This window comes from Pongo abelii, chromosome 4, assembly GCF_028885655.2.
Source record: "Pongo abelii isolate AG06213 chromosome 4, NHGRI_mPonAbe1-v2.0_pri, whole genome shotgun sequence".
In the NCBI taxonomy this organism is placed as follows: domain Eukaryota; kingdom Metazoa; phylum Chordata; class Mammalia; order Primates; family Hominidae; genus Pongo; species Pongo abelii.
This window is the reverse complement of record NC_071989.2, coordinates 162,311,442-162,325,082: the sequence shown is the minus strand read 5'-3', so window position 1 is coordinate 162,325,082 and position 13,641 is coordinate 162,311,442. Positions and strand designations below refer to the sequence as shown.

The 13,641-nt window shown below is 39.6% G+C and overlaps 1 protein-coding gene across 9 annotated transcripts in view; it reads right to left on the bottom strand.

Moving 5' to 3' along the window:
- Window positions 1-13,641, bottom strand: part of GRIA1 (glutamate ionotropic receptor AMPA type subunit 1) — a 375,656-nt gene that overhangs the window by 198,632 nt on the left and 163,383 nt on the right. For all 9 annotated transcript variants that reach the window (XM_054556113.2, XM_054556112.2, XM_024247249.3 and 6 more), the window contains exons 4-5: window positions 10,545-10,729; window positions 5,195-5,248 (exon numbers count right to left, since the gene is read on the bottom strand). In XM_054556113.2, coding sequence (XP_054412088.2) covers window positions 5,195-5,248; window positions 10,545-10,729 — 239 coding nt within the window. The remainder of the gene's footprint in view (window positions 1-5,194; window positions 5,249-10,544; window positions 10,730-13,641) is intronic.

Below are 13,641 nucleotides of genomic sequence, written 5' to 3'. Positions count from 1 at the left end.
ATCCAGCAGAGGAGTAGCAGCATGGGGCTGGGGGCTTGGAATAGCTGCCAAATAGATTAAAGCTTCCAATCTAACATTCTGCAGGAGTTAATCTGCAAGCACATGGCAGAAATGGCCGACTCTCCTGGTTCCCAAGTACCCCCATAAGACCTGGAATGGGCTAACTCCATCATCTCTTCCTCAGCTTCTGTCACGCTAGAAATAATAATTTTAATAAAATTCCATCAATGTAGTTGTAGTTCTTACCTTTGTGACTCACCAGAAGCAAATCTTAGACCAAATGAGTGTTTCTCAAAACAGAGGACCTGTGGACCTCTGTGGTGTGTCTGTAGAGCCAGTCTGGAAAATGCGGCACTAACAAGTGAATGCTTCAGTGCCACTGCGATTGCCAATATGAGTACCTAAACCATGGAGTAAATGGCGGGATGGATGTCCAACGGGAATTTGAGAGCCTGGGTTAGAATGTCAGGTCTACTGCTGCTACTGTAGGCAAGATTTAAACTCAAGCTGTCTTGCCCAGGACAACCCCCTCTCTTTCCTGACTCTTTCCCCAACTCTCCCTGCTCAGCACTCACATGGTGCAGTAGTAAGAACACAAATTTTGGGATTCCATGGCCCTTGAGGAGAAGTGCAGCTCCATCACTTTATATGTTTTGTGACTGTGGAAAAGTCAACCTTTCTGAAGCTCTGTTTCTTCATCTGAGGATAACATCAACCTCAAGGGTTATTGGGAAGGTCTAATTGACATGCATTTAAGTGTTTATCATAGTGTCTAGAATGTAGCAATCAGTCAATTGTAGAAGTTATTGCCATTGTTATTATTGTTGTAATTTATTAGGGGTTTAAGGAATTCTAATTGAGTGACTCAAGTGTTTCAGCATCAGGTTAGCCTGATCATCTTATTCCTATGCCCACATCTCTTGGTTTTTGTCATATTCCTGACAGCCAAACTCCATTAATTAGGTTCCTGTCTTTCTCCTCTGCAGCTCAGTCATGTAATGTCTCTGAGCCTCAGTTCCCACATCTGTAAAATGGGGATGATGATTTCCACCTTGTTTACTCCATAGGAGTATTATGACATCCAAAACCCGGTAGTATGATTCATACAGAAATATCACATAAACTATAATATGGTATAAAATTGAGAGAGATTGTTGATATTCCTATTGTTATTACTCCTCTAGAAGGCACCATATGGTTCACACTGGTCAATGTTGTCCAACAAACTCAATATTTTTCAGACAGGAGTCTGCTGAACCCTGTATAAATTCTCCCAATCTTCTAGTTCTCTATGAGAATTTTAAAATATGTGCTTTTATTTCAGTGAAATTCTAAATACCAATATAACAATCTGACCATTTACTCCGTGGTTTAGGTACTCATATTGGCAATTGCAGTGGCACTGAAGCATTTGCTTGTTGGTGCCACATTTTCCAAATTGGCTCTACAGACACACTACAGAGGTCCACAGGTCCTCTGTTTTGAGACACACTCATTTGGTCTAAGATTTGCTTCTGGTGAGTCACAAAGATAAGAACTACAACTCTGGAGGGCTCTGGCTGCCAGATGTCCGCATTCCCCACAGTCTCAGAGCAGGGAGTGAATGCACAGTCAGTGTTAGGGTTTGGAGGACCACTGGCAGCAAGGTTCAGCACTTGTGCGTTCCAGGACCCAGGCACGTCTGTGAGAGATAGTGGCATAGCTTTCCAATTCCTGCATGGTTCAAGTTCATCTTATGCCCACACCAATGCTATGGAAATAAACATACATATCTCTCCTATAAAATATGGATATATATGCAAGCATATATATGCATATGTACATACACACCATATGTGAATATGTACAGATGGGCGGATTTAATATGTGTAAGAATTTTCCATTTGTGCAGAACACTTTTAACTTTTTAAAGCATGGTGGCATTTGGCAACATATTTGGTCTCCCCAGTGACACTATGAGGAGGTAGAGTAGGAATTATTGTTCTCAATTGATAGATGAGGAAACTGAGGATTGGAGTGTTGTCCAAGAATACAGAGCCAGCTAAGAGTGGCACCTGGACAAAAAACAAGGTTTTTTTTTTGTTTTGTTTTTGTTTTGTTTTGTTTTGTTTTGTTTTGACTCCTTGCCTATAACCTTCTTTGACCTACAATCTCCTCCCCTCCTCTCTTCCGGCAGCCCTTCAAAGGTGGCTATTTGAACCCCAGAAGCATTCCTCCGAAGTGATCTGCTAAAAGAATACTGCTGGCTATTTTGAAGCTCATGCATTCCGACAGGGACAGAAAGAACTGCAAAATAAAAGTGTAGCTCCCTCCTTTTGTTAAACCTTTCAAAGCCTTCCTTGGTCTCTAACTCTATAATTACACCCTAATCACAAACATTCCGAAGGAGTGGGTCAGTTCCATGTAGCAGTAGGCTAATTATGTGGCAGAAATTCTAAAAATTATCATCTTATAAATTGCATTATTCCTCTGAAGGGGGAAGAAAACACACCACATACTCGACTATGTTTCAAACTGAATTAATTAGTAATTTGAAGCTTAATTATCAACTAATCTATTGGAACATGCAAGTCTTTTTTATTTGGATGGTATATGCAATTTTCATCCTATTAGCTGGCAGTTGTAAGCATTTGAGAGCTCATTAGGTCAGAAGAAGAAAAATGCAGATCAGAAGGATACAATAACCCAAGAGGCTGACTTGGTGATGCTGTGACTGAGGGGTTACTTGGCAACAGATGGAGGCTGGCAATGTAATTACCTGGGGTCTTTCAGTGTCTCTAAGGCCACTGGCACGCAATTTCTATCTCATCCCAGAGAGGTAATTATGCCTATCCCCACCCTTGTTCTGTGTATTCTTGTTCTATGTATTGTTCTGTGTATTCCTAAGCAACAGGGTGCCTACAAATTTCACTGAGAGAAGATCCGGAGTTATAGAAAAGGCCTGAATACTGCCTGCTACCCTTGGTGACAGGCCTAGCTCTAGTGCTGCCTCACTGTGTGACCTTGGCCAAGTCACACCCCTTTGCTCGTTGTTTCCCTATAAACAAATGAGGTTTAAGTGGAGTTGACTTCCTAAGTCCACTCTAGCACTAAGGATCTGGGAGTCAAGGGATATCAAGGGCTTTCCTCACTCCGAAGTCAAAAATTCCATCTTTGCAAATGGTCTTTGGAGGGTGAGACTCTTGGTTCCCCAAAAGTGTCTGGAGAGCCACCCTCATTTAAAATGCAAATACCTCTGAGAAAGGTAATACATTTAGCCATTAACAGCTGGGCCTAAATTAACCTACCTCCCTAAGCCCTTCTTATTTCAAGTCCTGACTCTGAAATATTGCCAAGACAAGTTAGTTGAAGAAGGGGAAAGAAGAATAAGGCAGGGATCTAAGGCTGGATACCAGGTCAGAAAGAGGGACAGAATTCATGGATTAGGCAGGATGCTTTGGTCACATTTTTAGATTCATGCACCCTGTGCCTTATTTCTACTAACAGACTTTACTCCAGAAATGAGTAACAAATATTAATCTTTTGTTCAATTAATATTGCTCATAGAGATAATCAACACAAAATAACATGGTTAAAACTGAAGCCAGTTATATGTTCAGTTAAGTAAGTTAAAACCTGAAAATTTGTTATGGATAAAAAGCTAGAAACCACTTCTTAATGGAAACATGGAAAATTGCAAAGACAGACCAGGATAACAAACTGTAGAAATAGTTATCATTAAGAGACACTTGCCATCATTCAAACTGTCACATGGAAAAATTTGTTATTGATTAAAATTTGATGGGTGATGCAGCCACTTCGGAAAATAATTTTGGAGTTCCTCAAAATGTTAAACATAGAGTTATCATATCACCCAGCTATTCCATGCCTAGGTATATATTAAAGTGAAAAACTTGTACACTAATGTTTTGTAGCAGCATTATTCATAATAGCCAAAAAGTGAAAACAACCCGAATGTGCATGAACTGAAGAATGGATAAAGAAAATGTGGTATATGCTCATAATGAAATATTGTTTGGCAATAAAAAGGAATCAAGTACTGATACATGCTGCAACATGGGTGAACCTTGAAAATGTTATGCTAAGTGAAAGAAGTCAATTACAAATGACCACATATTGTATGATTTCACATATATGACATGCTCCAAACAGGCAAATACATAAGGATAGAAAGTAAATTAATGGTTGCCTAGGGCTGGAGGAGCTTAGGGGATGATAAGGAGTCATTGCTAATAGGTAAGGGATTTCTCCTAGGGGTGATGAAGAATTTTAAAATAAGATTGTGATAATGGTTTCATAACTTTGTGAATATATTGAAAACCATTTAATTGTACACTTTAAATGGATGAATTGTGTGCTTTATAAAATATGTCTCAATAAAGCCTTTAAAAATGGGGCTAAACACCAAATAAAAATACATTTGGCTTTGGATAGAAAAGCTGGAAGAATTAAACTTCATGACAAAAAAGGTGGAGGTACAAAACATGACCCAGAAAAAATAGACTTGACAGAAATAATGGTTACAAAAGAAAACTCATAATGGTATGTGCTACTAGGTAAAATTTAATATATACAAAAAATGATTTGATGAGTTGTTTTCTTTGTAATATAAAAAACAGTAGCACTCAGTACAATGATCTGTAGTACATTAAAACAAATATATATATATATATATATTTTTAAAAAACAAACTTATCTATGCCATATAGAAAAGTGAATATAAACTAAATGGACATAATATTGTTCATGCTGGGAAGTTGTTTCTGGTTAAAATTTTGTCAATACTAGTGTAATTATGATGTAAATGTATTTATAAGAAGTAAAACTATCACTGGGGTCAAAATAGAGGGCCCAAACCAGTAAGATCAAGACATCTTGCATTAATTCAAAGATGTGGTGATTTTGTCCCTATTGCCAAGGGGCAGAGCCAATTAAAGCTGGAATTGTGAAGATGATAAAGCCGTGCCCACCAGTATGCTCTCTTCCAAGGAAGGTTAGAGGTTCATGAACAGTGTTGTGGTTTGATGAGTGGGATGTGGAGAAGATAAAAATGTAGTATTGCCAAGACTCATTATTACAGCCCTGAATTGCCCCTTCCACCTACTCAGTTCACATCAGCCAGAGACCACAGAAGCAAGGTAGGGCCCCAAACCTGGAAAGGACTTGAGCTGAGAGCCTGCAGTGCTCTACTCACCAGATTTGCAAGAATGTAGTGGTAGCCGATGCCATTCTTCTCCAGCTTTATAATCTACAAAACATAATAGGTGGAGACTCATTAATCATACTAACAGTTAAAGCCACGACAATAACAGTAATAATGGCAGCTGATATCGAGTGCTTACAATGTGCTCTACCCTAAGTACTAGAACTACAATATCCCAACCATCCAATGATGGTGGCATTGTTAGTATCCTTATTTTACAAATAAGGAATAGGCATGGAGTGCCTATTATATAACCTCTGTAAGTTGTAATCTTACAGCTACTAAGTGGCAGATACAGAATTTGAAATCAGTTTTGTCTGATTCAAAGGGTAGAGTGGTGTTACTGTAACCCCAAAAACCCATCTGAAATGCTCACTGCATTCTTTCTTTCATAAACCTTCCTTGTATGGGAGATTCTTCTTTAGGTGGGAATTTTATGTTGCATGAAATCTGTCATGACAATATTCGCTGATTGGAAGGACAGATGAGTTAATAGATGGATGGTGGATGAATGGTCAGATGGGTAGGTGGATGACTTCACCTTCAATTCCTTGCATGAACCATATACAGATGCTCTTCTTTCTTTTTCTGAATTCTGTGCCTTCCTCCCCGAATCAGTTAGGTACTCAGACATTAATGGATTGCCCAACTTAGAAGCTGGAAGGGAAGGTTAGGATCATCTGGTCCAAACTCTCACTGTACAGATAGGAAGTCAAGACCCAAAGAGGGAAAGTGGTTTGCCCAGATCTGATAGTAGCCTGGTGTCAGTATCAGGACAGGACCTGACTCCTGTGAACTTTTCCATTTGATGTTTGATTACGGTTAATCATTAAGAACCAGTGTCAATGAATATCCTTTTATCCCAAAATGCAGACTATCCCTAATCATCACAGGTAGAAAAAATATTTGTGGAAAGAACTGCCCAGAAGTTTGCTTGGGCAGGAGACACACCTAATAATGAATGGTTAACACTACAGATCTTGGTTTTAGATCTAGCTCAGCCTGCAAATTAACTTGATCTAATTCCCTATTTTTTTTTAATCATCAAATTGGGGTTAGTATACTCTACTCGGTGTCTCTCCCCCTGCACTGTTGCAAGGAGACATATAACAAATGATAAGCACCTGGGCTTCTTCTCTAACTGAATAAATTTTCAAGGTTATTAAAATCCATATTCAGACATCTACTTAATTGGATGTATGTGCATAGTGACTCACATTTTTTTATGTGGGGAATAATTAAATGCAAGCACACACAATGAATTCTTTGAAATAGTGGTTAGATTGTGAAATTCCAGACCATGGTGCTCAAATACTATTGGGATGATAGTTTTATTAATAATTCTTTGTTAGTTTTTCATCTGCTTGTCAAATGGTTTGCTGCCTTTTCAACAATGAGATACCTTTATCAAAAACCTATTCAGCTTCTAATAAACACAAAACAGCAAATACATGATATTTTAAAACCAACCACATTCAGGCAATGGAGAAATATTGTCCCCACAAGATGAAACAAATTGAAACAAAGAAAACAGCTGATAACTGATGACTTTTGACTTATAAAAACTGGCAATTTCATATGATCCAACCTGATACCAACCTTCCCATCTATCTATTCCCCAACCTATACATTGACCTTCCCTCCTCTAATACCTTCCTTTCACAAATATGTATTAAGAGCTTGCTATGGGTGAAGCACTGTTGACAACACAGTGGGAAGGTGAAAGAAGCATGGTGCTTGCCCTCTTGGAGGTTACACTTCATTGAGAGGAGATCCATAATAAATAGGTGAACCTATAAATATATACAGGGTAACAAACTGAGAAAGGTGTTATAAATGTAAGAAGCAATTTCACAAGGGGTCCATCACCTCACTGACCCCCATTACTTCAAAGCTCATTCCCAATGCATTGCCTTCATTCATAATATTTGTGTCTGAATGGCCTCTCCCATTCTCTCTGTTCTTATCCTTAATGGCTGAGCTCCAATCTCAACTCCTCTGTAAAACCCTCTATGATTAACTAATTAATCCATTCAACAAATATTTATTGAACATAAATTATATGCCAAGCGCTATGCTATGTGCTGGGGAAACAGCAATGAGCAAGTGAGGCAAGGTCTCTGTGCCCTCACTGAGTTGAGTTGACATTTTAGTAGGGTGCCAGATGGTCAATATATAAATAGATAAATGAACAAGACTTCAGCAGGTACAAGAACCATGAAGGCAATAACATAGGGGGATGTGATGGACGGCCTCAACAGGTCCTGGTCTACTCTCACTTCTAACTCATTTTGTGCTTAATGACTGTATTATATGCTTTGGCATCATATATTGATAAAGTATTATATTCTAATAATCCTGTTCCTTGCTCACAAACCTTCACTGACTCCCCGTTGCTTACAGAATAAACCCTTAACTCTTTCTAATGGTTTCCAAGGATATTCTTGGTTGTGTGTTTATCTTCCTGCCATCCTCTCCAGTGGATGCTCAGCATCCATCACTCAGCCTGCAAAACCGCAGTATGAAACCCAGCCCTCACATGCCCTCTGGGCTTCCTGACATGCCTTTTCCTCCATCTTAAAGGCTCTTATCCAGCCAATGGCTACCTATAGAAATCCAGATTTATCTTACATTTAAGAACTTTCTTAGAGGCTTCATTGATTCCTTATTCTTCTAATTCACTGAAAAGAATGTATTGAATACTTTATTTGGTGCCAAGAACTATCCAAGGCATTGTGGACTCAGCAGGGAAGAAAATAAAACAAAAATCCCTGGCATCGTTGAGCTTAGATTTTAGTTGGGGGAGGCTGGAGACAGACACAGGCAGTTAATTCCCTATTTGGAATTTTGAGTCACTGTTTTTTTCCTCAGATTAGGTGGAAAATTTTGTGTTAGACTGCATGCAGTTACTAAATGTAACTGTATCCCAGGTACGTTCCCAGTTACTGAATGTGAGATAGTCCAGGACGATGCTAAGTGTGAGATTGTAAGTCAGAGATGTAAGTTGTAGGCTCATTACTGTCATTCATTAGTTGTCTGAGCCTAAGGCACGTAACTTAATCAATTTGACCGTCAGTCATTCTATCTGTAAAATGGAAGCATAAGCAATGAATCAAGTGATCTGTAAAATCCTTTCAACTCTTTGGTCTTACTTTTCAAAATAGATGAATGAAACAATTTTTAAAAATGTTAATATGCTACAATCTAAAATACCCATACAAATGGGTCACTTCTTTACAAAACGCAAGTTTGCCGTTTGAGAGAGGAGTTAATTATAGATAGCAGAAGCAGAAAAGATGCATTTTTAAGAAGCTGGGCTCTGTGGCCAGACCAAGATAGGTTTGTCTTTCTGCTTTTATTATATGCTAGCTGTGAGATCTTGGGCAAGTATAATCTCTCTTTTCTTCATCTATAAAATAGGGGAATTGAAAAAAGCTGTTTTACAGAGTCGATGTGAGAATGAAGTAGGATTATGCATGGAAAGGGCTTGGCATAGTATCTGGTATACCATACATACTCAAAAAATAGTAGCAATGGCCATTGTCTGTACCATAGAACAATATACAATAGGTCATCTGTCTATTAACATGTCATTATCATTTGGTACTTTTTCCATCAACTATGTTATCTTGCCTTTTTATCAGTTTTATAGAACAGAGGCCTTCATTCATGTTTCACAGATGGATTCACTTATGCCCAAGGAAGGAAGTGACTCAAGAAGCCAGTCCTAGTGGCAGTAGGAATAGCAAAAATATGCAAATGCTTGTATGTGCCACTTACTGTGGGGCAGACTGTGTTCTAAGTGCTTCACATGTATTGATTCTTTTAATTCTCACAAGAGCCCTCCAAAGGTGGCTATTATTATGATGATGATGCCCATTTTACAGATCAAGAACTTGAGATGTAGAAAGATTAAAAAGCTGTTCAAGGTCACAAAGCCAGTAAACACTAGAGCTGGGATTTGAACACTAGCCAGTCTGGTTTTATCTCTGCTCTTAACTATTATCTTATCCTGCCTGAATTGAAAACTGCAATTCAAATCCCTGACTCCGGCCCAGACAACTTCCATCTCAATGGAACAAGTTTTGCTGGGTTTCTCTTTCCAAGAGGGAAGGCCAAATTTGTACTTTATAAAGTAGAACAGCTAGTGCCTTAAAGAATCCATAACATTCAAACTCTCTCCCTATTCTATTGCTGAGGTCTCTGAGTAATAGTTGTCCTCCTACCGAGATTCTCTGTGAGGGCCCCAGGGGTCTTGAAGGCCATTAACAAACTTTGTCATGTTGTCAAGTACCTAAAACTATCAATTTTATTGTATGACATTGTTCAAAAGTTATTGCAATGTCTGCTACCTTGCTGGCTCTGAATCTGAATACATATATGTAGTTTAAAAAGATAAGGAATCTACAAAAAATCCTGCTAATTCTGTGGTGGGCATGTGCTTTTGTTCTGAGACCAGGGGAAGCACAGTTTAGAGAGATCTAGCTCAAGACTGTTGAAGTTACAATGCCTGTTTATAGAAGAATGTACTATCAATTGATTTCTCAAAGTGAAAGGCATGTTCAAGGAAACAATAGAAAGAAAGGTGGCTGCTGCTTCCTCAGCCTTTTAAAACAGGTAAGTGGGTGAAAGAAATGAGATGCCAAACCCTGGATCATGAGTGACAGAGTCCAGAGTCGAACCCAGAAATTTGGCCCTATAAGCTGTGTTCCTAATATGATAACATTTCATAAACTCTAAAATGGAATGTAATTTATCATTATTATTTTTTATTATTTTTCGAGACAGAGTCTTGCTCTGTTGCCTAGGCTGGAGTCCAGTGGCACAATCTTGGCTCACTGCAACCTCCACCTCCCAGGTTCAAGGGATTCTCCTGCCTCACTGTCTCACCCTCCCGAGTAGCTGGGATTACGGGTACATGCCACGACACCAGGCTAATTTTTTTTTTTTTTTTTTAGTGGAGACAGGGTTTCACCATGTTGGCTAGGCTGGTCTTGAACTCCTGACCTCAGGTGATCTGCCTGCCTCAGCCTCCCAAAGTGCTGAGATTACAGGCCTGAGCCACTGCATCCAGCAATTTTTTTTTTTTTATTACAATAAAGGGATACATTGGAGTTAACAGGTCTGAGAACCATTTGAAGCCCTATGTCAAGGCTCGCATTGTTTGTGCTATTTCAGAATTAAATTTTGTGAATTATAGAAAATGAGTTAGAGGTCTTCTAGTCTCTCCTAGTCAAGAACCCTCTTTATAACCCTCTTTATAACACTCAAGGCAAAAGTGTGTCTGGCTATTCCTGAATCACCTCCCGCACCCACCCTGAGCCCTTGCTGCTTTCACTACCTGGCCCAAGATAGCATTGAGGCGTTCTGATTCACAGTCCACCACCACCAGCCGCTCCTTTTTCTTCTCCAGGTCCTGAAAGAGCATCCGGTATCCCTCCTCTGTGGTTGTCAAAATGTTGACTGCTGTCACCTGCCAGTTCTTCTCGGCAGCTGTGTCCAGGACTTTCTGCAGGACGGATAAGCCTAAAGTTCGGATGAGTAGAATAGAGAAATGACAGACAATCAGGATTTGTGGGCACCACCCACTCCCATCAGGCACCTACCTCCCCTGGCTACCCCCAAACCTACTCTTCTGCCAAACTCAGTTCTAGTTTTCTCTGGCTGCAAAAGTCTGAACTCTGTGAGGTCAGGCACTGTGTTTCTGAACATAGATCGTAGAACTAGTGATTAAAAAACAATCTGAGGCTCAGATCCAATATATGGTTAAATGACCCTGTGCAGGCTCATTAGCCTCTTCAAACTTTAGTTTCTTCAAAGGTAAAGTGTGGTGCAAATAATGCTCACCTCATAATGTCATTATGAGGATTAAGTGAGAATGTTTGATACATAGCAGAGTCTGACGCCTGCAAGGGTTTTATAAATATTAGCTGTTAGTTTTATTTGTCACTCAGTAACTGCTTATTAAATGTGCCAACCTAGCATCTAAATGGTCACCTAATAACTGCTGATCAAATTTGTGAATGTTCAATATAGTATCTTTAATACTTAATACTTGTAATACTTTGTCTCTCACACAGTAGGTGTTTAATATGTGTCCTGGCGGGCCAGGCCCAGTGGCTCACGCCTGTAATCCCAGCACTTTGGGAGGCCGAGGTGGGTGGATCACCTGAGGTCAGGAGTTCGAGACCAGCCTGGCAAACATGATGAAACCCCATCTCTACTAAAAAAAATTACAAAAATTAGCCAGGCATGGTGGCGGGTGCCTATAATCCCAGCTACCTGGTAGGCTGAGGCAAGAGAATTGCTTGAACCTGGGAGGCAGAGGTTGCAGTGAGCCCACATCGTGCCATTGCACTCCAGCCTGGGTGACAAGAGTGAAACTCTGTCTCAACTAACTAACTAACTAACTAACTAAATAAATAAAATGTGTCCTGAATTAAACTACTCTCTTCTGATTTATAGCTAAATGAGTAGAGAGGCCATTACTCAATGCTGCCTTGTTTCTTCTTGGAGAATTAGATGGTATATTAGTTTCCTATTGCTGCTGTAACAAGTTATCACACACTTAGTGGCTTAAAACAACAAAAATGTACTATCTTACGGTTCTTGAGGTAAGATGCTTGAGATAGGTGTCCCAGGCTAAAATCCAGGTGTCAGCAGGGCTGTGTTGGTGTTTAACGGTTCTAGGGGAGAATCCACTCTCTTGCCTTTCCAACTTCTAGAGGCTACCTGCATTTCTTGGCATATGGCCCCTTCCATCTTCAAGGCCAGTAATGGTGGTCGAGTCTTTCTCACATTGCACCACTCTGACACTGACTTTTCTGACTCTAACTTCCACATTTAAGGACCTTGTGATTACATTGTGTCCCCCCAACATAATCCAGGATAATCACTCTATTAAAGGTCAATAGTTTAGCAACCTTAATCCCATCTGCAGCCTTCATTTTCCTTTGCCATGTAACATAGACATATTTGCAGGTTCTAGTGATCACAACATGATCATCTTGGGGGGGTGTCATTATTAATTATTCACAGATATTATTTTGATCTTGCATGGATTAATTTTTTGTATGTATGTCATTTCTGACTTTCAGTAACACCGCTAACCTCTTCCACAGTGACCAATATGGTATCTGGCCTCAAGAATCATCTGTAGATTCATTCTGCTATGCCTTCCTATCTTTGTTTCCTTTTCAGTGCAAGTTGTTTGGTGAGTTTGAGACTAACATTTACTGAAAATGTACTGTGTATCTGGCACTGTTCTACTGGTTTTAATTCACTTAATCTTTCAAGGTAGATACCATTATTATCCCTATTTTATAGTGTGGAAATTGAGGCTCAGAGAGATTTAGTCATTAGTCCAAGGTCACACAGCTGACAAATGGCAGAGCTCTGAGCTCTGAGTTCTGAGATAGGTGGAGCTCTTTTGAGAGTGTGGGTGCTTCTGCTGACCCCACACTGTGGGAGATGATCTCCCACAAGCAAAGGCACATTTTTCTGGCTTTATAACTTCCAGGCTTCCAGCTTCATTATGCTGCAAAGCTGTCCTGAAATAGACTTCCAGGTGACCACTGCAATAGTCACAGTCTGAGAAGGGAAGTCATCAAAGTGGGGACAGTGAAGGGAAAATCAAAGAAAATAGGGTGTTCCTGGTTTCTTCTTCTGTTGGCTCCTTCCCATCTGAACAACGCCTGCCTAACTGCCTGAAAAATCACTTTCACAAACCGCTTTCCAACTCAAAAGTTTTCTAAGACTCCCTGCAGGCAACCACATCAGTACTGTACTCCTCTGTCTCACCTTTCAGGCCTTGCATGACCCATTTATTTGTTTACACCAGTAGTAACTAAATTATTACAAGACTATTTAGTATACAATGAGAAGGCAGGACAGTACAAGACAAACATCACAGGAGTTGCAGAGAGTGCTCCCATCCAGAGAACTGGGGAATAGGGACAGCCTGCAAAAGAGGAGAAGGATTTATAGATGTAAATTGGAGAAGGGAAGTGTACTCCAGAAAACTGGAATAACATGAGTAAAGACATAGAGAAGAAAAAGTATAGAAAACATTTGGAAAATGTGATGTTAAATTCAAAGGAGGAAGAACTAGAAAGCCCAGAGAAGGATGAAGATTATGATGAGGATGATGATGATGATGATAACATCTAAAACAGAGAAAGAATTTTGAGTTTTTACTACGCTGCAGGCACTGAACACTTCATAGTCATCTCATTCAGTTTCACAAAACCTTTATAAGATAGATATTGTTTTTATCCTCATTATAGACCTGAGAAAATGAAGGCATAGAGAATTTTATCCCCATTATATAAATGCTGAAATTGAGGCAGAGAGAGTTTGTCCAAAGTCAAACAGCTGGAGAGGACAGAACCTAGGTTTCAGATCCAGATCTGTCTGACTCCAAAGTCTGAGGTCCTTTT